The sequence below is a fragment of the Sander lucioperca genome, chromosome 13 (assembly GCF_008315115.2).
Source record: "Sander lucioperca isolate FBNREF2018 chromosome 13, SLUC_FBN_1.2, whole genome shotgun sequence".
NCBI classification, from domain to species: domain Eukaryota; kingdom Metazoa; phylum Chordata; class Actinopteri; order Perciformes; family Percidae; genus Sander; species Sander lucioperca.
The window spans coordinates 30,358,076-30,383,257 of NC_050185.1; the positions used below are offsets into that span (position 1 = coordinate 30,358,076).

General features: G+C 43.1%; 2 protein-coding genes across 5 annotated transcripts; both read right to left on the reverse strand.

Moving 5' to 3' along the window:
- Positions 1 to 792: 792 nt before the first annotated feature.
- On the reverse strand, positions 793 to 9,054 carry tbl2 (transducin beta like 2). 2 transcript variants are annotated; one of them, XM_031307923.2, is made up of 7 exons: positions 8,792 to 9,054; positions 7,870 to 7,991; positions 7,535 to 7,719; positions 6,941 to 7,092; positions 4,826 to 4,952; positions 2,160 to 2,312; positions 793 to 1,426 (listed from the first exon to the last, which is right to left on the reverse strand). In XM_031307923.2, exons 1-7 carry the CDS (start codon positions 8,916 to 8,918, stop codon positions 967 to 969), a joined length of 1,326 nt encoding a protein of 441 aa, XP_031163783.1. In that variant the 5' UTR covers positions 8,919 to 9,054; the 3' UTR covers positions 793 to 966. The 2 variants fall into 2 exon arrangements, with proteins under 2 accessions (XP_031163783.1, XP_035864938.1); XM_036009045.1 differs by lacking the exon at positions 8,792 to 9,054 and adding an exon at positions 8,734 to 8,753.
- Positions 9,055 to 10,536: 1,482 nt separating this feature from the next.
- Positions 10,537 to 24,681, reverse strand: pom121 (POM121 transmembrane nucleoporin). Of its 3 annotated transcripts, XM_031307918.2 has the most exons (14): positions 24,076 to 24,681; positions 23,122 to 23,331; positions 22,590 to 22,739; positions 19,902 to 19,982; positions 19,593 to 19,764; positions 19,417 to 19,505; positions 19,256 to 19,335; positions 18,181 to 18,311; positions 17,992 to 18,091; positions 17,460 to 17,732; positions 15,955 to 16,975; positions 15,281 to 15,786; positions 13,893 to 13,994; positions 10,537 to 10,953 (listed from the first exon to the last, which is right to left on the reverse strand). In XM_031307918.2, exons 1-14 carry the CDS (start codon positions 24,645 to 24,647, stop codon positions 10,853 to 10,855), a joined length of 3,588 nt encoding a protein of 1,195 aa, XP_031163778.1. In that variant the 5' UTR covers positions 24,648 to 24,681; the 3' UTR covers positions 10,537 to 10,852. The 3 variants fall into 3 exon arrangements, with proteins under 3 accessions (XP_031163778.1, XP_031163777.1, XP_031163776.1); XM_031307917.2 differs by having other exon boundaries at positions 15,281 to 16,975; positions 18,181 to 18,302; XM_031307916.2 differs by having other exon boundaries at positions 15,281 to 16,975.
- Between the last annotated feature and the right edge of the window lie 501 nt (positions 24,682 to 25,182).

Consider the following 25,182-nt stretch of genomic DNA (forward strand, 5'->3'; position numbering starts at 1 on the left):
GAATTCAGATTCACTGTCCATCACATCAACAGTGTGTGTAGTAAAGATGTCCAGACGCTCATTAAACGATGCTTCCAAATGACCCGCGAACAACTGAGGAACTTTTAATACATCTCACCGACATAGTTAATACGTCGCTGCAATGTATAGATTGCGATCATAATAAGACCTCCAGACGCTCAATAAACGATGCTTCATTATTCTTCTTTATGACCCGCGATCAATTGCAGACGAAGCGATCAATTGCATACGTCGTGCCGACGTATGTGTGCTTACTGGGTAGGTTATTCCAGTAGGAAACAACATTTTGTGTGGCACAGCTGGTCGTTTTTTTTTATTTTAAAAGGGGCAGTTCACTCAAATGGTGAAAAACACATTGTCACTTACCTCTAGTACATTCATCTAGCCATGCAGATAGTTTTGGTTTTAGTAGTCTAGGTTATTAAATATATTGGGAAAAAAATACATTAATAAAATATACAATTACCCCTTGATCAACACTTTCAAGTTTCCACATCTCACCTGTGTGTAAGCTGCATCCTGGACCATGATTGGCTTCCAGAGTTGTGATGTGAAGGAATTAAAGTGAACACAGAGAAACTTTGAGCAGATGGATGTCAACAAACATACTGCACAGTGAAATTCAAAACTTCCAAGGGAAGGAACAATAAACAAAACACATTTCTGAGTGGAGTCAGACTTTCAATTAAAAAGGTGCGGAAGGAAAATATAAGACAACCACAGCAGGGATCACACTTAAGACATTATTGGACATGAAACAGGACAAAAAGATCTGAACTCAAATCATTTTATTTTTTTCCATAAAAAGATGTTCCTTTATTAAAACTGCATGCAGATTTCAAGATTCCCGGACCATTTAGTGGCAGAGGGAGAGTTGAGGTTGCAAAAAAGATTAGCAGTCAGTCAGACACTATCCCGATCAGAGCGTAGTTTCTTGGGGCTCTTTCAGTCGCTAGGAGCAGCCAGCACAGTGTCCAGCGTGCTCTGAGCCTCTCTGATCTGCTGCTGCAGTCTCTGCTTCATGGCCTCGTTCTGGGCCTTCTTCAGCATGTCCTGCATGTCTCTGATGGCTGCCCGGTAGCCCGGGGCATTGTGAAACACTCGGATGGCCTTGTCGCCGCTGCACGCCAAGAAGCGCCCGTTAATGTCAAATCTAAGATCGTTGATCTCCTCGCTGTGGACGCCGTGCAGCTCCTCCTCCAGCTGCCCGCTGGCGGCGTTGTACAGAGCCAGGTTACTGCCGTCGCTGATGGCCACCACCCGGCCGTCTGGAGACAAGGCCACCCGGCTACCTTCAGATGACACGCAGGGTACCGTCTTCAGCAGGTAGGGGTCCTGCTGCTTTTTGTACTCCACGTCTGTGTTCCACAGCTTCCACGTACCGTCCTTGGAGACGGTCACCATTCTGATCAATAAAAAGAGGACAGAAAAGAACACAATGAGTATGTTTACATGCACACAACTATTCCACTATTATTCAAATACAATATTCCAAGTTTGATTCAGGTCATGTAAACAGCATATTCCGTTTATTTTTGAATAAGGCCTTTTTCCGAATTTAGCATTTTCCAATTAAAACGTGGGCTACGCCAGTATTATTCAGGTTTTAGAAGCATTCTTTGGACATGTATACAGCGAATTCAGTATATGCATCTCAATCAGGGTTTTTAACCGCAGTTTGAAATGGCCTCTTGCACACAGACCTTACTGGTCAGGTCTGTGTGTTGCTATGGTTGTACACACAACTACACAGAATATTGTCGATTTCGGAAAAAGGGCAAAAACCCAAATATTATTTGCATTTAAACAGTCAATCATGTTACATGTTAAAAACGAAAAGAGATGATGAGGATAGGATCTTGTTTATTTAATCCGTATGAAACTAAAATGTATACTATGTATTACAAAGGTTTAAAAGTTCTTGAACTTTGGACAGAGCCAGCTGTTTCCCCGTTTCCAGCTACTGTATTTGGCTGCAGGCTCTACTGTCATATTCAGCGTACAGACACGAGTGTTATCAATCTTCTCACCCAATTCTCGGCAAGAAAGCAAATAAGCATACTTCCCAAAATGCCGAACTCTTCCCCCAGGGAGCCACCTCTTTGGCTTCGTACCGTAATCAGAAAAGCCTTCATTACCTGTGAGAGTCATTGGAGAAGGCGAATGCGTGAACTCCTGCAGAGTGGCCCTTCAGGTCAAAAGCTCGCGCCACCTCTTTGAACTCTCCTCCCTTCCCGAAGCAAACCTCCCACACCTTCACGTCAGGAGTGAAGCCACACGACGCTACAAACCTGAGAGCCCAGAGACAGACACAGCACACACAATGACATCTCCACTTAAATCCCATAAGACTTCATTATTTGTTTTTATCTTCTGTAGGAGAAGTAGAAGTAGCCTGTGCTGTATTCAACCTCTTATTTGACAGAGCGATAATTATGATGCCAGGAGTTTATTATTAAAGAGGTGATGTTTCAGCCAAAGACAATCAACAGTGATGTCACAGGGTCCTGGCGTCTTAGAAGCCTTCAAACCCGTGGACCTATTTCTCTAACCGGCCTTCCTGGGTCATATTTCACCGTCTCACCAGAACCTAAAAAACAATACCCGACCTTGCAATTTGTAACACATTGCTATTTTTTGGTCTGCACACATTCTCTCTTCTACATCAGACACTGCTATGACTAGGGGTGTAAGAAAAAAAAAAAAAAAAAAATCAATACACTTGAGTATCGCGATATTTTATTTTGCAATACTATATCGATTTTCAAAAAACACAATATCGTTTTTCTTTTTTTAAGTTAACGTGCAAAAATGTAAGACAGTGGTTCACGTTTATGTTGTGTTTAAACCCCCTACCGCTAGATGGCTATGCTGAGACACACCACTAGTGTCCTTGCCTAACAGTGCCTAACAGTGCCTAACAGTGCCTAACAGTGCCTGACTTTTTGCTAGAAGCTAACAATGTAGCTATGGCTGAACTTTGGCCTACTTTAGCATTTAAACATTAGCTCACTAAGAACCTGTGAACCACAATCCTAAACTGGCAGTTTGGTTTTCTGTGTACTGAATTGTTTACCTAAAGTAAACTTCTTGGACTTGTATGAACATCATGTCTTTGTTTAAATATTAGTTTTTCTAAAATTATACTTTAAAAATATCCCAATATATCGCCTTACGCACAGTATCGAAATATATTGAATCGTGGCCCATGTATGGCGATACGTATCGCATCGCCAGATTCTTGCCAATACACAGCCCTAGCTATGACACAACTCATTCAGGAAGTAAATACTGTCATTAGGTCAGGCGTTTTTAGAGTGCCGCAGAAATGATTAAAGAGTGCCTGTTTGAGAAATTATGAATCAGGGGTGCAAGTTCAGGAGGCTTATTTAGTATCTCACCATCAAGGCTGAAGCAGGAAGCTCAAATCAGAGAGGAAGCTAAGTGACGTTGACTTTGTTTATCCCATTTACACAAAACACAGACCTGTGTTTTAATTTTGACATGGCAATATTTAAAATGTATTTTGTTTGCAAGAGGTGCTAGTTATTTTCTACTTTTGACATGGCAATATCTAAAATAATTTTTTGGATGCAAAGAATTTAAGTTATTTCTTTTCTACTTTTTTAGGAAACGTGCTGGTGTGTGTGTGTGTATTTCCTTCATTTATTTTAAAACCACAAATATAGGATAATATGCACTCTTTTATTAGAACAAAATATCCCACCTTTACTACTTGAGCAAGTTTACAGTGCAATCTTTGTCAGTGAAGTATGAGTGCAAAAAACTAAATCAAAAATAAACGTTCATTAATTGTAATCGAGGCAAAATGTTTCAATTAATTGTGATTAATTAATCGTGATTTTGATTTAAGGTCATATCGTCCAGCCCTACCTGACCTGAAACTGTTTGAGAAAATGACCATAAATGCAGTCAGAGCTAAACTGGGTAAACCCAGCCCGATCTGCCGGAGATTTGATTCCACCCTGCAGCTCAGGCTGGAAACCTGCACGTTTATCTATCCTGCTTCCGTTACAATTTTGCGGGGAACAATCACAAACTGGCTTATCCACCTGGCGCACTATTGGCGGGTTTAACACGATGACGATAGAGAAGGGACAATCAGCTTTTTACATTCAACAAGCCGGCCACCGAAGCGCAGCAACCCGTTGATGCCGCGGTCGCTGCTACATCACCCGGATCGTTGGTCCGATTGGTTGAAGGACTATCCAATTGCGTACAGAGTCATTTGAACTATGCTCGTTGATCACGCCTCTTGTGCAGTAGAAAATACAGAGCAGACTCCCCAGACTAATGTTCAATCTTAAAAGATTGAGCTTGGTCTGGTGATAGCCAGACTAAGTCAGAGCTTGAGGTAACCACAACTTTCCAGATGCATCAATGCCAGTCATTTATTACTCAAAAATAAATGTAATTAATTTTAAAAGTGAAACAAAATGTAAAGAAAGCATACAAGTCCTGAGTACCTTCTGGAGCACATGTATGTTGGGTAAAAGTTAACTCACATCACAAAATTCAAACATGAAAATGTCAACTTGTTAGGCTAAATGGTAAGGACTTCATCAGATCTGATTAAACTTCCACACGATACTTAAAGAGAAGAAAACTTACAGTGCCTTAAAAAGTATCACTTTGCAGAACTCATTTTTTTTATATTTTCCTGTTGATCAGTGTCAAATAAGACACATTAAATCTACTTTTATTCAATGTTGTAAGACAATAAAAAATAAAAAAAAACTTGCAAGGGGAGGTGAAGATCCCCATTTGGCGGGGTGGGACTGACCTGCCACATGGGGAGACGGCAGCATAAGAATTGGTAATCTGGTTAGTGTTGATAGAGGCCAGGACTTCTCCTTTCAGGTCCCAGATGTGGATGCAGGTGTCGGTGGAGGCGCTCATGATGAACTTGCCTGCGGAGAGGAAACATAGAATCAGCCCATCTTGGCATCAAACATCTTTTGCGGGGCATTCGGACCAAAAAAACCGATCCGGCGATTTTCCACAGGGTTGTGCAGCGGTGGGGAGTGTCAGTAAAACGGCCCATTTGTGTGACGTCCTGTTTAGAGGATGGATACCCGAACCGAGCACGTCAGGCCGGGTTCAGACAGATATTTAGAAATGATGTTCGGGTTCGGGTCGGGCTCGGTCACATCAGCGCGATAAGGCATTGACCATTTTAAATTTAAAACCGCTTATTATGTAGGTGCGTGCCTGTGTTAACGTGCGCTTGTTGCCCCGTGTGTGCTGATACGCTCATCTGTTGACATTTCCGAATGCCTTCCTACAGTTGCTTAATAAAAGCGGACTTTCCACACAAACAAACGTACATGTGTCATTAGTATGAGAAAAAAAATTTGATTTTAACTGTGTCGGGCTCGGGTCAGGCTCGGACAGAAATATCTTCATGCCTGTCGGGCTCGGGTCGGGTTCGGTTACTGCTCTGTTGGATGTGGGCTGGGCTCAGACAGAAAAATGCGGCCCAATCTATACTCTAGTCCTGTTGCGTTCTTAACTCCCCCAACGAAGCACAAGTAGACTTTATATTTCACAATTACTGTTTTCCATCAGATCGTTTATAGATCTCGATGTTTCCGACCGCACTTGAAGGCAGCTTATTTCACAGGAGAGAGAGAGAAAGAAAAGATGACAAGCGAGACAAAGCGAAGCTTCGTTGTTGCAGGAAACATTCAGCTGTTACACAACTCCCGGGCAGTTCAGTGCTTTTGGTTTGTTTTTTACCCTCATAGCGTTTTAAAACTTTCTTGTGGCAGCGATAGAGGCAGTGAGGTTTCCTGTTTACTGTACGGGACTCTCACACAGCCTCAAACCATGCGTTTGTTTTGCGTGGCCCCACCCGCGGCAACCCCTGCCGCAGCCTAAACGCACTACCCTCATTCAAAATGAATGGAAAGACCTGCGTTTTTGCCGGACTGTCGGCCGGCCGACGCAGGCTGTCTGAACGCAGCCTTAGACTGGTGACAAACTACAAGACTTATGAAATTCTAAAGGACGGATTGGCAGACAGGATCTCAGTCAGAGACATTTTGTTGCTGACTGCGTACAGCTTCAGTCACACAGTAGAAAAAAAAACTACTACGAGGGTCACACATTTTGTGTGATGTTTATTAATGTTAAAAACAAAAAGTTATGTTGTCAGCTGGCTGCCCAGGCTTGTGTGCAAACAAGCTGAGAGCAAGTGAGCGAATGAAAGAAACTAATTTTAATTTGCTGAACGGTAACATACCAAAGAAGAAACAAATAACCATAAAACATTCACCCGTTGTTTCAGGGATACATTGCAAATAAAAGAAAAATCTTTACTATACTTTATACGGACTTTAAAGGTCCAGTGTGTAACGTGTTTAGTTGTTCATTATCAAAATCTGTGTTGCCCGTTAACAAACTTGTCCTTTTATATGAATATTTACCACCACCATCAATTCCAAGTATTCCTTTTGGCTTGAAATTTTACATTTGCATTTGCATGAACTCGTGGATGTATTAAGAGAACTGGGGTAGACGCTCCATATTCATGCTCCATCTTGAAATACGTTAGCCAGTAAGGGACATACAGGACACACTGCGTTTTCGCTGTCACATGATAAACTCACAGGTGCTGCGAACGCTGCTAATGGGTATCGTAGCTTCCCGGCCCCGGCAAGTTTGAAGAAGGAAACATTGAAACAGAAAAAAGGATATTGAAAAGAGCAAGAGACCGGCTTTTTGAAGCGTGAAGGCTACCGTTGCTGTAATACGTACTTTGAACTGCGTGGGGCAAGAGAGTTGATTGCGATATATGATCTCAACGCTAGATGGGAGAAATTCCTACACATTGGAGTTTTAACATACTAACAAAAACTACAGATCCATTTGTGACTTTAAGACATTTTGTGTGTACCTGTCTCTGCGATGCCAATGTTGAGGATGGGGGCCTTGTGTTTCTGTGGAAAGTCCTCAGAGGCAGCTTTGAAAGTCATAGTGCCGTCTTCCTTTTTGATCATTTTGAAGATTCGAATGGTGTCGCCGTTGGCCAGCCAGGTGATGAACGCCCTGCAGTGAAAAGGTAAGATTCAGTGAAGGAGGGGGATGGGATTATCAGGTCATTTCTGTTCGACAAACGTGGAATTCTGCTCTGGTAACGTACGTTACTGGTTTGTGCATATTACAACTTGCACTACAACACTACATTTGAAAATTACAAAACATCCTGATTCAGAAAATAGTCCGTCGACCAGTCTGTAAGAATTAAACTGTTATAAAAAAGGTCAAAAGGAACAACAAGACACCAAATCAAAACAGCTGATGTGGAGGTGCAGAAGCTCTCGCTGTGTTCTTTGTACAAATTTAGTCAAATGAGGCCATTCTGTCATCACTAAACCTTCCTTAATCTCTCATTGCTGATTGAGGTGGAGGACCTTGTTTAGGGGTTCACGTTAGTCTTGGTTAACCTTAGGCTTTTAGTGCACAAGTACAGTAAGAGAGAGGGGGAGACCTGGAGTCCGGGCTGAAGCGGACTAGCGTGGCGTGATCCAGCTCCACATTGGCCCTCAGACACTTGTGTTCTCGCTCCAGGAAGTTTTTGGTGCTCCAGATCCGGACGGTGCGGTCGTCAGCGCACGACGCCAGGTACTTCCCGTTACTGCTGAAATCCAGGCATGTCACGTTTGCACTGTGGCTCTGAAAATATTACAAATACACGCTTTATAAAAAGGTCCATCTAGATAAACCTAATGCATTCAAATACAACAGATTATTACTACAGATGTGTCCCCGAACAACAATCCTCAGAGGCTCTTACAGTGCGTCAGTGTGTGTGCTCCAGTTTACCTTCAGTGAGGCTGCCAACAGGGGATGACTGAAAGTGTGCTGTAAAGCTTTATCCTTACGGCTGCGCTGCTTCTCCTGCTTTGGTTTCTTTGATGCAAGGCCCTTCACAACGCTGCCTTCAGCTGAGAGACAAAACACAGGGCTACTCATCTGAATTATTGAGACTACTGACTTAAATCTCAAGGATTCTCCTGTCACATTGTAGAAAGTCTCTGACACACTGTGATGGACGTGGTGATGACACAGATTTTGCAGCTAGTAGCATTCGGTAACAGACATCAAACCATAATCATATTAATAATGATTAGGCACAAAACATTTGCTGCACACACTCCGTTTCGGTAAAAATCTCTTGTGCATTTTTTTGCAAATCCTAAATAAACTCAAGGAAACTTTTTTTAAGAATAACTTTTTTAAAGATTGAATAAGTACCTAGTTACAGAAATAGTTTGACATGTATATAAACATTGTATGTTGTTGTTAATCGTTGTCATGCGTATATGAATAAATATTCTTTGTCTCTTTCTGCCCTTTCAGTTGTCAGTCTGGTTGAACAGCGTTGTTGTTCCCCATGTACCGTTACAAAGACAAATTATTAAAATTTAATCTACGTTTACATAATTAATAGACAACGACTAGACATGAAGCAGTCATCCCATTGGCCCGTCAGTGTAACCTTCGCAGATTGGCCAACGACAGGTGGCAGTTGCACAAAGTTGCTTTAGTTTCTATTAACTGCTTCGTAAGTCTGCGTGTTTGCGTAAAGTAGCAGGCACACTACTCCCGTGTTCACTCTCGTTATGTATGAATGAATGAACGCGTATGTCAAAGACCACGGAGATAGTGACAGATATGGTGACTCACCGCCCTACCCACCAGTCACAGCATCGGCTAGAGTTACGTTAGCTAGTGTGGCTCTTACCGGCAAACTCCGCCGCTTGCTCTATTTCCTCTCTTATTTCTTCTTTCCGCCTGCCCACCGCTAATGCGACCAGAATAACTAGTGCACCCAGTAATAAAGTCAATGCGAAGAGTGCAGCTACCTCCATGTCGAAAGTTTTCTGCCACGTACTTTGCACTGCTAACGTCTACTTAATACACGCTACTGGGGGGAAGGCGCATGCGCCAAAATCTTTTTCTTCCGCTATCAATATCCCGCACCACCTGCCGCCACCTAATGGACTGGAGGCGACAGAACAGTAATCTCTGCAAAAATGGCTGTTAAAAGATCATAAAAAGACACAATAAAAAAAGACATGAGCTGTGTCCCAAAACCAGACTACATACCAATTCTGAGCAGTTTTTTTTAGTAATAATGTGCTCACACTGAAAAAGTAACATGTTTAATTATATTAAGTGCGTACTATCTAGATACTAAAAAAACTTTTTGAGTGTCTAGTTTATGAACCCTATCTTGCCGGCGGGTAAACGTGAACCTCCGGACACTGGCGCCATTTGCCTGCATGTAGGGCAGCATCAGGAAGAATTTAACGGCAACATTTTTTTTTCACATTTGCCTCTCAGGGCTTCCGTAGGACAGATGAACTCAAGTAGAAGAATGGGACCTTTAAGGGTTAAAATGTGTTCTTGTTGGAACATTCACATCCAAAATTCAGTTTTATTAATTCAAAATTAACCATCAAAAACTGCATCAGATACAGCTTACTTTTCACAAGAAGAGGTGATTATTACGGAGAACAGAAATCATTGATAAAATAACTTGGACTGCCGACATTAATGGGTTTACTGTAATGCTTTCTGTCATTTCCAAGCAGATGAGGGTTTCCAATTTGACAGACTGTATTTTAGGTAAATCTGATGTTACTTTAATGTGGTATAATCTATTATAACAGTGAGCACTTGCTGTATTTATTAAAAGGTACACCTGCATCAACAGTAACAGTGTTTCAAAAAGGTAAAACCTAAATCTTATCTAGTCAATCCTGTCAGATTTATTTTTCAGTTATGTAACATGGATTCAGTGCCTGGAGTAAAGAGAGGTAGTTTGGCACAAACAAACGCATCTCAGGATTTAAAGAGGAGATAAAGATCACAGATTCTTTTCACAGGCATGAAGTTGAAGAATTGGCTTTGGTTTTGTCAGCAAGTTAAGAGTAGTCATCCTAATCAGATACGGACCTGCTAATTACATCAGTGTTGGCAATCACAATCAAAAAAAGGCCGTCCATGGGAGGACTCTGGGAATGCTTGCAATGACAAAGAGTATGAAACAAGAACACAAGGGTCTGCACTAACTACATTAAGACATTTACTAAGTCACCCTTTCAGTGCAGAAACACATCATTCACTTACAGGGTCAGAGAGCCAATTAAAAAAATAATTTAAAATGCAAACGTCTCATAACTTTACATTTACACTGCAGAGTTGTGTACCTTATCTGAATCAACTGTGCATTTCACTCTAATCAGACTCATTCAGATAATGTACTCAAATAGTCTCCAACATACAAACCAGTGAGTGCTCCACGTAAAAAAATAAATGTTTGAGCCAAGGCTCCATGTCTTTGCCGGACTCAACTTTCTCCGTAAGACGAACCAATGAGAGTGTCTACAAACAGTAAAAGGAAAAGAGAACTTTGGATATGCTTTTGTTCAGAATCAAACTATTCAATTGTCTTCTCTCTCTCTCTCTCTCTCTCTCTCTCTCTCTCTCTCTCTCTTCAAGTATAGTACATTGTTATGGATTCTGTCTCCTCACTGCTATATTCCCTCACTGGGTCATGTAGTCATCCAGGCAGCATTAACTCAGCAAGCTGGTGTGCTCTTTCTAACTCCTTTGCAAACAATGTTTTGGGCCAGCTCAACCCACTGGAGGAGGGGAAGGAATCGGAGGGCTTGGCAGCCAGGTTGGGGGGGGTGGGGTGTTGGGCTTACAACAGAGCAATGTTAGCCAGATTAACCATAGCAGCAACAGCAGCAACAGCTGAAGTCCTCTGAAAGTGGTGCTGGACACAAGTAGCAGGTTACTTCTTCCTGTTGTGTTGCCTCCGCGCCTGCAGCCTCTGGCGAGCTCCAGATGGCTTTGATCCAGCTCCGATAGAGAAGGAGGGAGTCGCTGGAGACCCTGATGATAAAAACACAGTGTGATTGATGTCATTTCTAAGGACTAACATAACATTTCTTTCTACTTCTAACATTTACACATACATATCTATAGTTGACGGTTTTAAAAAGGGCTGCACCCAAATTTTCCAAGTGACTGCCTGAAACAGTCTCTGGGTTAGGGTTAAGGGGAGCATCTTGCTGCTCTGCTCACTTTTCTACAGATTAGGGCTGCAACAACAAAATCGATAAAATTCAATTAAAAAAGTTGGCAACAAATTTCATTATCGATTTGTTGTGTTGCGCGACACGCCACTCAGTCGCGGTGATAAAAGCAATTGAGTTGAGTGCCGTGCGGAGCGGCGCGGAGTGAAAGAAAAGAAAAAAGAGCAGAGCGGGGGTAGAGGAAATACGGAGAGAGACCGGAGAGACCCGCAACGTTGTTCTGAAACACATGGCGGAGGCAGAGAAATCAGTACGACCTAAGTCATCCAAGGTGTGGGAACATTTCACACTAAATAAATCAAAAACGTGTTAATTGCAAGATAAGCAAAAGCGACACGGCATGGCACGGGCGCACCACGGTGATGATTCAGAACCTAAAACGTAAACATGTTGGAGTCCTTGATGAGGAGGAAGGGAGTTCAACAGCAGGGTAAAGTCACTACACAATCCTACTTTAGTTCTGTTTTGAAGTGAGGAACGTAACGTCCCTCTTCTGGTGCTGGTGTGGTGGTTACTCGTTATCCAGCTTGACAAGCATGACAAGCTAGCGTTAGCTCGTTAATAACAGTAGTAAAGCAGGGGTGGTATAATTTGCAAGACTAAAGACACGTTTTTATTCACTCGCCTTTTTTGGCCCATTCATTTTTCAATCTATTGTCATGTATATATTCTGTGCTTTGTCCCATATCAGTTATTGTTGACAAATATATTTGTGTGTGTTAGGGCTGCCACCTCTTAGTCGATTAGTCGAATAATCGGTCGTTTTGGTCTTAGTCGACTAAGAATTTCTTTAGTCGAGGACAGCCCTAGTGTGTGTTGTACTTTTTAATTTCATTTTAAAGTTCTTTTATAGCACTTGGTCATCTTAAGCTGTGTTTAAATGTGGTGTATAAATGAACTTAACTTGCACTTACTACAATGATGGTAATAATTTAATGAATAAGCTTCAAGTGAACGTGTGTGTGTGTGTGTGTGTGTGTATCTGCTCTTTGGGTTACTTACCTTTACACAACTATTAACTAAAACAACAAGTATGTATGTAAGTATGTATTGAGTTGATGTAAATTAATGCTTTTGTTTTTTTATCCGATTCATCGATTAATCAAAAAAATAATCAACAGATTAATTGATTATTAAAATAATCGTTAGTTGCAGCCCTACTACAGATCACTCTTCTTATTACCATTGCAGTTCGGTAATTGGAAGATCATGCTTGGTGTATAAACTTAGACTGTCATGCTTTCATGCTGCGTTTCTCTGCGTACTATGGCGGAAAGAAAAACGCAATGCTTTGACTCAACATGAGGTTCAAACTGAAGGCCCCTCGACTTATAATCATTGCAGTTTAGGGATCAAGCATGGGGGAGAGACACAAGAATGAGGGTCCAAAACCACAGTAACAAATGTTAAGATAACATGCAGGAGCAACAGCCCCAAAAATGTATTTCTTCAAATGTATGCTCTTTTCCTCAACCAATCAGTTTAGCCCACTTTAATAGCGCCAAGCTGTGGCTACGTTCGTTTCCACTGCAGCCTCACAGCAGTAGATAACCCCACAGAGTTGCCCGCTGTAAACCTGTGACGGTGTCATGCCCGAATACTGCGTCTTGTGTTAATCTCAGATGTGGCTGTGCAGGTGACAAGAGAGAAAGAGCTTTTTTTGTTTTCTTGTCCTTTTGTAACTCAGTGGTTTGGAGTTTACTTTTACTTCAATGTTCCTGTTCAACAACCGGCCTTAATCCACCGTTGTGGATTGTTTTCAGCTGTGCAGGGGCTGTGTCAAGTTAATGTTGGTGCAAAACAAACATTTCCACCGGAGAACCAGCAGGACGTTAGGATTGTGAAGACGTTATAGGGCGTTTTCACACCGTCAGCCTTTAGTTCGGTTGAATCGAACTAGAGTTTGTTTCCCCCGCTGGTGCGCACCAAAAGCAGACCAAACAAGCGTACCGAGACCTGCTTGAAGAGGTGGTCTCGGTACACTTTCAATTGAACCCTGGAGCGGTTCGTTTGTGGTGAGAACGTGATCCGTACTCGAACCGCACCAACTATACGTACTCCGCAAGTCTGAGCTAATGCCTCCTGTAGTCAGGTGTGTTTATCAATCTGCGATGCAGCAGAGCAGCAAACTGCAGCAGCTTGCACTGTTTCTATCACAGAAATAGACTGCAGTCAAGCTCCATCACTCGCATCTCTGTGGTCAAACCAGCTGCCGCTAAAACTGGAGACAGATGCCGGCAGAGCAGACGTAGTAACGTCTCTTGCGAAACAATGTCTGATAATTTTAATGAAATGAGCTGGTTTGACCACTAGACCATAACACAGGACCTTCTTCTTGTGTTTACTTTCTTGCTCCCGCCCCCAGACATATCCGACCAATAAGAGGGCTGGACGTTATTTGTAATGACGTTATTTGTTGGTACGCTTGGATTTTTCCAGGTGTGAAACCAAACCAAACCGACCGAGGGCAAATCGCTCCAAGTTTACTAACTCACCAACTGATTCGGACCAAAGCAAACAAACTACAGGTGTGAAAACACCCATAGATTGCAGGGAGAAATAGTACAAGTAGAGTGTGCAGCTCTTCATCAACTGCTACTACTACTCGTCACCTTTTACCTTGCTGTCCAATGCTGTGGAAAAAACACACAGCATGGCCTGAATAGTTGTGGTCACTCAGGGCTCAGCTGGGCTCAAGTGTCTACCCCTATCAAAAAAAACAACATTATGACCTACCAAAAGGAACAGCGTTGAAGCCTTGGGCTGGAGTTCCTGGACTTCCAAAGGGAATTGGACCTGCGGCAGCAGCACTCTGGCCGAAGGATGGGGTAGACGTCCCTGCAGAGAAAGCAAAAACACAACTTGATTAAACCAAGGAAAAAAGAAAAGAAAAAAAAACTAGGGATAAACCAATGAATTCTACAGGGGACAGAAACCCAGACCGGTTCTTGAAGCAAAATATCAGTTTGCCCATACAGCGGTGTGGATAACAATTGGTTTCCAATTTTCCCATTCACCCTTTTTTCTATTTTTGTATGAACAGTCTTTAGTTTTGAATGAGATTAAACATTATCATTCATATAATTGTATTATCCTCATTTAGTCAAACGTTTATAGTGTTAAATCATACCAGACGTTATCTCAGGACACTTTACAGATGGAGTAAGTGAAGACCACACACTATAATTCACAGAGACCCAACAATTCCCTTCAAGAGCATGCATTTCCAAATTATTGCAATTCACTTTTTCAAATAAAAAAAAGCTGTACTTTCACATAGGCTACTTTTCTCTGCTTTTTAGTTCCATCAGACAGTGATTTTCATCCAGACCAGTTCACTGAACTGCTCATTATATTCATATTGCAATCAAATAGACTAAAAATATAAATGAATGGTTTGACATACAGCCTACTGGAGTAAGAGCCGGAAAATAGTGCCCTCTTTTCTATTTTTTCGACTATTTAGAATTAATTCTGAATCAAATTGTGAAACCAAGAATCAAAATTAGATCATGGGAAAGATCCCCACCCGCACTTATTAATTATAAATCAATACTAATACTAGGGGTGGAACGGTACATTCGTGTTGAACCGAAACGGTACGGGCATCTCGGTTCGGTTCATGAATTTACACGGAGAATACACGGTATAAAAATAAATAAATCTTGCGTGCAAATTAATTAATGTAATGCGGAACTACTGTTAGACACGCGGTTCATTAGGGACACCTAATCTGTAGCCCTGCCCTTAGCTCTGAAGCTCCGCCTACATGTCGAGTCAGTCGGTCCAGTGAGTCCACACGAAGCAAACTAGTCCCGTCCATATACAACCAAACACGGACGTAGCTCTATCCCTTCTCGCCTCGACCACAAATGGCCTCCAGGCCCGTTTGCTTCGCTTTTTGCTCCGGTATTAGCTCTTAGCTCCGCTATTAGCGGTTAGCTGTTGATCAGAACATGCAGGTTTTGTGCAAAGGGACCTTTGATGCCATTTATGCCATACCCTATTAAGTTTGACTAATTGCGAAGCCAAAATTGTGTTTCTGAATCTTTGAGAAATGTCACTGTACCTGGGTTTTTATATAGGCCTATAAAATAAACAAAAAACTTGTTTTTATTCCTTACCGAAAGCTGGTTTGTCAGTAGCAGCAGCCCCAAAGTTGAAGCTTCCCATCTGCGGTGCAGGATTATTGGCAACTGGTGTTCCAAACTGGGGGCATGGCATACCAGCACCAAAGTTAAATCCACTGGGTGCTGGCGGAGCAGGCCCGGAGGGAACCTGTTGAGGAGCAGCACTGCCAAATGTGAAGGTGGCTGAGGAGGAGCTCTGAGTCTGCGTGGCCGCACCAAAGCTCGGTGCAGCTGAGGGTGCAGCTGTGGGACCAGTGGTGCCACCGAAAGCAAAACCGGCGGAGCTCGCTCCAAATGCTGGTTTAGCTGGGGTCCCAAAACCGGTTGCTGTGGTGACAGCAGCTAACCCAAAAGGGAAAGGGGGTGGGGCGGAGTTAGAGGCAGGTGTGGATGATGCTCCTCCACTGCCTCCAAAGGTGAACGGTTTTGCGGTTGCCACTGAGGAGCCAAAGGTTGACTGCGCTGCCGTTGAGGAGCCAAAGGTTGACTGCGCTGCCGTTACCGCTGAGGAGCCAAAAGTTGACTGCGCGGCCGTTGAGGAGCCAAAGGTCGACTGCGCGGCCGTTGAGGAGCCAAAGGTCGACTGCGCGGCCGCTGCCGCTGAGGAGCCAAAGGTCGACTGCGCGGCCGCTGCCGCTGAGGAGCCAAAGGTCGACTGCGCGGCCGCTGCCGCTGAGGAGCCAAAGTTTGATTGTGCTGCCGGTGTTTGAAACGACGACTTTCCAAAGGTGAAGGTGGACTGGGTGGTGGCGGCAGCAGTAGTGGAGGCTGCGTTGGCCATGGCAAAGCCTCCAAATGAAGCAGTGGTTGTGTTCTGGCTGGGTGCTGCGTGGCCGAAGGCGAATACCTTCTGGTTGGCTGCTTGGGGGTCTGGCTGTGTGGCACCAAATGCGAAGGTGCTGTTGCTGGAGGTGGTGGTAGCAGCAGTGGGAGCAACTGCAGCTGCAGTAGTGGTGGTACCAGTTCCAAACTGAAAGGTGCTCCCTGTATTAGGGGCCTGCGCTGAGGCTGAGATGGTACTTGTTGTGGATGGTGCTGACCAGTTTCCAAAGAGGGATTTCACAGCTGGCTGGGCTGCAGACTGTGTGCTTGTGATGGAGGTGGTGGAGGCTGTGCCAGTGGGGGTGTTGGTCATACCAGGAAAGACAGATGGTGTAACTGTGGTGCTACTTGTTGATCCAAACATTGAGGATGCACTACTTGAACATACGGTAGAAGCTGGGTTAGAGGTGGTGTAGGGTGGAGGTGGTCCAAAGCCAGCACCGGCAGCTCCAAAGATGGGCTTGAAATTTTGGGCAGGAGGTCTGCTGTCTGGGGCTGATGTAGCTGAGGAGGTGGTGGTGGTGACGGAAAAAATGGGCTTGAACCCTGAAGTCAGCAGAGGGTTGGTGTTACTGACTGACCCTGAGCTGCTGGCTGGGGCAGTTGCAGTGACTGGATTAGAGGCTGAAGAAGCAGTGGGGGTGCTGATCTGGCTCGACGGTCCAAACACGCCTGTTCCTGCTACAGGTGGAGTGCTGCTGGACGCCTTGGAGAGCTGACCCAGAACCTGAGTAAAGGCAGAGGGCTGCTCCACACCAGCAGAGGAGGACTGAGACTGGGAGGCAGGGGGGAGCTGTGGGGCAACCACTGAAGTCGAAATCTTCAGGGTTAAGCCGCTGGATTGTACAGGTGTGGTTGATGCAGACACTACAGACACAAAACAAACAAAAAGATATATAAAATGTAACTATTTAACTGTGTTGCAACTTGAAAATAGTAACAGAACATGTATTTTCTTTTTTTAATTCTTCAATTGGGATTTCTATGCTGCTATTTTTATTTATAATATTAAAAAAATAAAGAAAAACTATTTCACTGCAGATTTAAGCTTTAAAATGGCAACAACAAAAAGTCACATCTCCTACAAGGTGACTTTGTATAGGTTGTTTATATTGCAAAGATGACTTCAGAATTTTTTTAATTGAAATAGTTAAGTATGTACATTTTATTTTGTATAAAAGCCCAACCAGGGACTGGAGTTGAAAATTAGCATTTGCTATAAACTTTTTATGCAGCACTTCAGTGACAAGCTTTGTTTTTGTCACTATGTCTGTTTGCATTGTCCCTGTCAAATAAATAAATGAAAATGAAAGAACTTTCCTTGAAAACACCTTTGGTTCAGTGACCATACCTGTAGTTGTGTTGGCAGCAGATGTAGAGCTAGCAGGAATGCTGCTTTTCATTTTCAGAGCTTCCAGTAGTGGGTTGGAGGCTGCAGGTGCTGTGCTGACACTGCTGCCGGGGCTGGGATCCAGGTTGATGACTGGGATGGCAGAGCTGGAGGCTGTTGGCAGAGGAGCTGCCAGAAGGCTGCTCAGGGTGGTGGTGGTGGTAGAGCTGGTTGAGGAGGCAGGCTGGGTGGAAGTGGTGGCTAAGAGAGAGACAGACTTCTCCGGCTCTGGAGCTAAACAAGGACAAATCAACAGGAAGGTAAGAGGTCAGGCTACAGTCTGCCGGGTCAAGTCTAAAGGTCCTGACACACCAGCCAAAAGAGAAATCACTTTATCATTTACAAAAAAAGCAGAAACAAGCAGGGAAATATGTGCTTTACAATATGGTGGTGGGCGAGAGAATACAACAATTTAAAAGTTAAATTCACAGTGACTGGTGAGTTAACAGTATTAAGAGTTAAATGGTTTATTCCTCTGGCAACTTCCACTTACCGGGTGTCTCCAGGACCTTCTGGATCTTGCTGAGGGCAGCCTTTTTCTCTTCATCTAGGTCTTTCACAGTGATAGGGTAGCCCAGCTCTGGAGGCGGAGGCTGCAAATCAGCGAGCACCAGGAGTTAAGTCAAGAAATCTAGGTCACTATGACACATGACTGAGCGTTTGAAAACGTAGCACTTCTTACCAGAGAGATGTGATCGTCCCGGTGGCTGGACACCAGCTGGATCTTCCGTTTTCTCTTCCCACCACTACCAGTAGAATCTATTGAGGTAGTGACTGGGACCCTGGGGACTGGAGTCAGTTTGGCTGCAAAACCATCATATAAAAAAGGACAATGAACCATAATCCAACTAAAAGACAAAACACAAGGTCTACTTATATACAATTAAGTAAGTCTTCATATAACTCATTTATTCTGCTGTCAGCTACATTCATTCAGTCACGGCCGACTCCGTGTTAGTGTCACAGCCAATCCCTGTGCTTGTGTTACCTTACATGAATGTAATTCCAGAGGCTCCCTGGTGGCCTAAATTAAGGCGCTGACAATGAACTGCACCGTCTCAGGTTCACATGCGGCCAGCGACTTTTTGGAATTGTTTAATTCTTTTTAAATGAAACAAAGCAACAGAGTTTCATCCTAAAGGAGACCATCGGTTTACCCCGAGTTCTAGTATCTGAATTATTATTAGTCAGATCAGTTCATTCTTCACACTTTGTCTCACAGCAGACAAAGTGTGACCAACAGCGTACACATTACTGTACGCACTACCCGTTTATGTAACACTGCAAGACGTGCGTCTTATGTCAACAGCTTAACACAGGGAGACTGCAGTTAATCTAGTGTAGGGTAGAGAAGGGTTACACAGGTTAGCTCCATGTTGGAACATTTGATACAAAAATGGGTCTAGAAGTGATATATACAGTACCAGTCAAAAGTCTGGACACGCTCTCCCATTCAAAGCGTGTCCAAACTTTTGACAGGTACTGTATATATCCCTTCTAGACCCATTTATGTATCACATTTTCCAACATGGAGCTAACCTGAATGAATGGCTATGAAATTACTTCAGTTCAATAAAGGTAACCTCTTATTGTCACTGACTGGGCAAAGTAGCCTTGTGAAGCTTTAACTAGCAATTCAAATGTTTTGTCAATATTATACAGCCTTGCATAATCTGTTGCATAGACCTCACTTCTAAGCCTGATGAAGTTTTTTTGTTTACCACATAAGACAGTCACTGCAGATAAAGGAGACTTACAAGTCACAGGATCCTTGTCGGAGGCTGTCTGGTCTGACCTCACTGAGGACGCTGAGCTGGGAGACTGCCCGTCGTCCTCTCTGGTAATTAAAATTACAAGTTACAAAACTGTAATGTTATAATACATGTGGATGACTAACAGGAAACCAGCGGAGACATACCTGGCTCTTTTGGAGGCTCCCTCTGGAGTCTGAGAGCGAGATGATCCGGGGCTGGACAGAGGGGAGCTGGGTGCTGACCGCTTCTTCCACTGTGATGGTAAACATGGAGAAAAAGCTCAACAACTCCACTTTACCTGTGCAGCGCCATGTTCACTGTAATGGACTGGGTAAGTTACCTGGCTGAGGCCTAGTGAAGAGCTGTAGGAGCTCTGGATAGGATTTCTCCTGGTGCCCGGGGTTCCTCTCGGGGCATGGACCCCACTGCCAGAGCTGATGGAAGAGGTGCGAGACCTCTTCATGATAGAATCCTCCGCCAGTGAAGTCATACCTCTTTTCAGGTTTCCTGGCCTGGAAGAAGGAAGGGAAAGCATTTACACCTTTAGACAGCCCCACTATACTTCACACAATGCTTTGCAGCGTCAAATACACAGTCAGTAAAACTCAAAGACAAGATTTGACAGTATGCTGTCACTTAAGGAACTTACTTAGGGACCAGCTGTGATGGCATCCCATTGGGCAAAAGAGGTTCAAAGGCAGAGTGTGCACTTCCACCGCTGTCGTTACGCCTTGGGAAACGCAAATGAATTCCAAACATTCATTAACAGTTCTACAGACAGAATGCATGAACCAAGTCCTGAACAGCAGTAAGTTGGGATGTCTTGATTTATATTATAACAGGAAGGCCCTTTTCAGACATGCAAGGTATAACTTTGCTGGCTGGCTTTATCATTAATTTGCTACATTGATGGTCATTCAGACATACAGTATGTTCTTTAACATGAATGTTCCCTAAAGCTTCATTCAGACATGACAGCAGCATTTACAGAATCTAAAGCCTTTTGCTGGATATTCATTCATTCATTCATTCATTCATCCATCCATCCATCCATCCATCCATGCAGTTGGTAAAAGTGAAAATATAAGGTGTGTGCTGGTCAGATCATTACTGTGGTTGTACAAGTTTTTTTTTTTTTTTTTTTAACAGTGTCAGTTTATTAAACAGATCTGTTTCTTCGTCGTGCATACGTAAGCCTTTAGGTTATTCTGACGGCATTCAATTCAGACTCAAGCCGTGGGGAAAGTGATACTAGGGCTGCACAATTAATCGAATTTTAATCACGATCACGATTTCGGCTTCCCACGATCAAATTCACGTAATCGAGCGATATTTAAAATGCTTCATTCCGTTCATAGAACGCTCTGTATCAAAGCTCCGTAAACCACTCTCTGATTACGTGCCTCCATGAGCCAATCAGAGTTCTTCCCTGCACCGCACAGTTTAGTTCACAGAGGACAGAGTAAGGTGAGGAAAATTCCACAACAGATAGCAGTCGGTCATAAGTCGTCACGAGGTTTACCAGTTTACCAGTAAACGCAACATTTAGTCCCGTCTGTGTTGTTTTTCAGACAACAGCAGTGACCAGTGCTAGTTTGAGTCTTTTAGCTCATAGCTTTAGCGGCAGGCTGTTGTACGTCCCGCTGTTGGAATCTTCTACAGTGAAATACAGTCACACTACACCGTTTAGCTGTCAGCATTTTAGCCGTGTTCAATCCAGTTACTACTGTAGCTAATGGTAGGTTAACGTTAGCTGCTGTGTAACGTGTTATTAGTGTTTACTAGCGTGACATGCAGCGATGTTCCTGTTGCCTCTAACGTCTGTTTTGGAGCATCGGAGACATTTAAGTGGCCCCGTAATCTATTTATTAATCTAGTAATCTAGCTATTTCATCCGGTAGATACCGGGCACCGCTGCCATATTGGCACCGGATTTTAACATGCGGCGTTAATGTGAACAGAAAATTGCGTTGCTTGTATCTTTTCACGGCAAACGCGCATGTTTGGAAAGCGGTTGCACAACAGCTGAAATGGCTCCTTCATAGTATCCTTCAACAAAGGAGGAATGTAGCACAATATGGATGTGAAAGCAGTTATGATTAGCCTATGTGACAATAAAATTTGTTTGGTTAAAACCAACAAATAAATCGTAATAATTAATCGTGATCAATATATTGATCAAAAATAATCGTGATTATCATTTTGGCCATAATCGTGCAGCCCTAAGTGATACAGAAATTGCCAATGGATTAACTTAAAAAGGGGTGCATCTCTAAAAAGGGTTTCATAAAAAAAACACCAACATAGTTTACTGTTTAAGATTTTTTTTGATGGATCAGGCTATATAAACTTCAATCCATTTGTAGCTGATTAGCTTTACGCTAGGCATTCAGGGCACTGGTAGAGCAAAAATAAAATCACTATTTTATACCACTAACAAGGCTCAAAATATCACCACACTTCAACGGTAGCATAATGAGGGTCCCTACACGAAGCATTGAGAACTTTGTAAGTGTACAGACCGTTTATTAAAAAGATAGTTTAGAAAGACATTACCTTCGGGTATACAGGCAATCGCCATCTTGGGAAAAACAGACACGATCAGTCGAACGACGAACACCCTGCCTGAGCTATGTTACTGGTTGCACGGCGTTGGTTTTCCAAAGATGGCAATTGCCTGTATACCCGAAGGTAATGTCTTTATAAACTATCTTTTTAATAAACTGTCTGTACACTTACAAAGTTCTCAATGCTTTGGTTAACATTTAGGGACCCTCATTATGCTACCATTGAAGTGTGGTGATATTTTGAGCCTTGTTAGTGGTATCAAATAGCTATTTATTTTTACTCTACCAGTGCCCCGAATGCCTAGCGTAAAGCTAATCAGCGGTTCGCGCTAGCTTGATTCAAGCTACAGAAACATTCGATTACCATGAAAACATATCCCAGACAACGGTCGACTCGGTACACGTGTTATTAACCCCCAGGTTCATTTCGCGCCAGAATTGTCCTTTAAAACTCCATATGCACCTTGTAAAAACATGCAATCTGTATCTGGTTACATCATCAAGGGAAGCGATCAATAAAGACTCTCGAGGGATGGCAAACAGACAACCAAAGGCATTTTTCTATTTCATTTTATATTTTTTTGTGTATTTTTCTATCCTATTTATATTTAGTTGTCTTGCATTGAGCTGCTGCTCTGACGAGTGAATTTCCCCATTGTGGGATCAAGAAAGTCTCTTATCCGTAGGCTACCTTTCTGTACCAGGCTACATTGCTTATACTGCGTGTTGGTAATCACTGTTCCTTCCATAGTCTCCTTTTAGCCTCGTACCTTCTTTTGCTTTTCTGCTCAGATGCAAAGCTTCTGTCCTCATCCTCCACTTCTCTCTTGCGGCTTTCCTTCAACACCTTGAGGACACTTTCTCTGGAGCAGGGGTCCACGGGGGCCCGAGGAAGCCCGGCACAGCTCAGATGGTCCAAACTAAAAACACAGGTGACAATAAAGCTCTGGTCAGTGTTAACATTCAAACAGCAAAGCCACAGCAGCGCACAACCCACAAATCAGAGTTTTACTAAGCACTGGGCTTATGCCAAAATACTAGAAGATCCTATCAATATTATATAGTCTAATAAAACACCATCGCTATCTGTGCCATCAATAATCACTAACATTTTATCAAACTTTAGCTGACAAAATGTCATTGATAGCTTAAAGGCAGGATATGAAAAATAACACGTTCTGAAAGAAGCTTTGAAAATAGTACAAAGTAATGTAAAGTACAATTTATGTGGTTGGTTTCTAGATAATAAACACAATCATAAAAACATGATGGCAGAGTAAGGGTTGGCATGAATGTAGAGACCCAGGGGAGCTGTGGTTGTCTGGCCTGGCGATCTTCACAGTGACGGGGCTGAGGACACCCGGAGAGTTACGAGGGCTACGGATGTTTTTCTTCATGAAGCCATCCCACTTGACAGGAGGTAGGACTCCCACTGATGATAGACCCGGCTGCTGCAGGGGATAGTGACGCTGGGGGGTGATGGTGAACCTGCCCACCGTGCCCGGCGGTTCCCTGAAGGGAAAAAAACAATATAACATCTTCTTAACAAATTACAGAGACTGCCCAGGTCAACGACGGGGCACTCTTGCAATATGCTGAAATTGTCAGTTGTGCATGTTTGTATGACTCCATGTCATTTTTCTCCACCAAAAGGTAGGCTCAGGGGATCATTATCCCATGAAGTGATTTATATTATTTTCCTTTAACCATGTCTGCTTTTTAAAATACAAGGAGTATTGTTTTCTGTTCATATAATTACATCTGCTAGTTTATGTTTCTATTCTCTAATGTTTTTGTTAAAATAGATTCTAAAAAAATTTGTATTGAAAAAAGTATCGTTCAGGAACCAGCATCGAATTCACAGTATCGGTAAACTTAACGATACCCTGCCCCATGTATTTTATAAATATATGAAAATCTTGTCAGTGAACCAAACCGAAACCAAACAGATGAGTGTTGAATCTGTTTATGTTTTCCAAATCTAAAATCTTTCATATCAACTAGAGGCCAAGGTTCCACAATGGCTCACAAGTTGTTAGAAATGTCTGTCTGTATTGAATATCTATCAAGAGGCGGCTACTAAATACATGTCTGTTTATTTGAGTAACAGTTATGCCGATAAAGATTCTTCCAACGGCTTAAGAGTTAATAATTAACGTTAAAACCCGCCAAGAAATGTAAGTTATTTTCTGGACGCCTCCTAAGGGACTGAGAGCTTAGCTACGTTGATATAGCGTGGTTTGGTTATGAACGTACCCAGCAAACGACAGCCTCCTGTTTGGGGTATAGACAGCATGGTTGGGTCTGGACAGCTTTTCCCGCAGCTGCTCTCGAGGATTTCTCCCTGCTCTCGGCCTCCCGGAGTCGGCGGTTGGACTTTCGGGTTTCCCGATGTAACTCCCCATTAGGAAATCCCGAGGGCTGAAAAGAAACGAGTCACTAGCCAATGTTTCCCTCCGATAAATCCCAGTTTCAACGAGCCTTCCTCTGAAGTGTCCCTCTGCTTCCGGGACCTCGTTTTTGTTTCTGCCGCTCTTTCTTCTCCCCTGTGCGGCTACTGACACGCCGGTCACTCCCCAACCCCACAACCAGCGCCGGAGCACGGCTGGGACCTTCACCCCAGCCCGCGGATTGAGGCCTAACCTGGCGGGAAGCGGTTCTCCGCTGTGATAGTAACACACAATACAACACACTACAAGAATTAAAGTCGCGCAAAGAAAAGTAGGAATATAATATAGAGCGAGACTAACTATGCCTAAAGCAGAGAGAACAGCTAAGTGTTTCTCCCTAGGTGACATGGCGGCAGCGCGCCGCCGGAGGACTCTCATATCCCATCATGCGCTCTTCTGGCGCTTCTTATTCTTCAGATTTTAGGGGGTTCGGCGGTTTGGTTTTCGGTGCATCAGCGCCAGCTACCCATGGAGGCCACTGGTGGTATTGCTAAGGTCAAACCCTACATCAATGGTTGGAAGAATGATCTTAAACTTTTTGCTACATCTTTACAATACATGACAGAGGAAAACGCCAAAAGACTCTTGCATTTGTTGGACTTACATTCCCTAATGGACTAAAAGACCCCTAGCATCTTATTTTATTTTTATTTTCTTTACTATGATTTGCTATATATATTGTCTCTACCTCAAAGCTGTAAACACGTTTTGGACAAATGTACTAACACATTGTGCCTTGATTGTTTGTATGACTGTTGTATAAAGAGTTTAAAAAAAAAAAAACTAGTGGTATTGCCACAAAAAATCCCCCTGCAGCAAGTGAGTCTATCTGCAGCCTAAAAAGCATTTTCCCCATATAGTCCTCCATATTGTTCTCTTAATACATAGGCCAAGAGGTAAAAAATAAAAAATA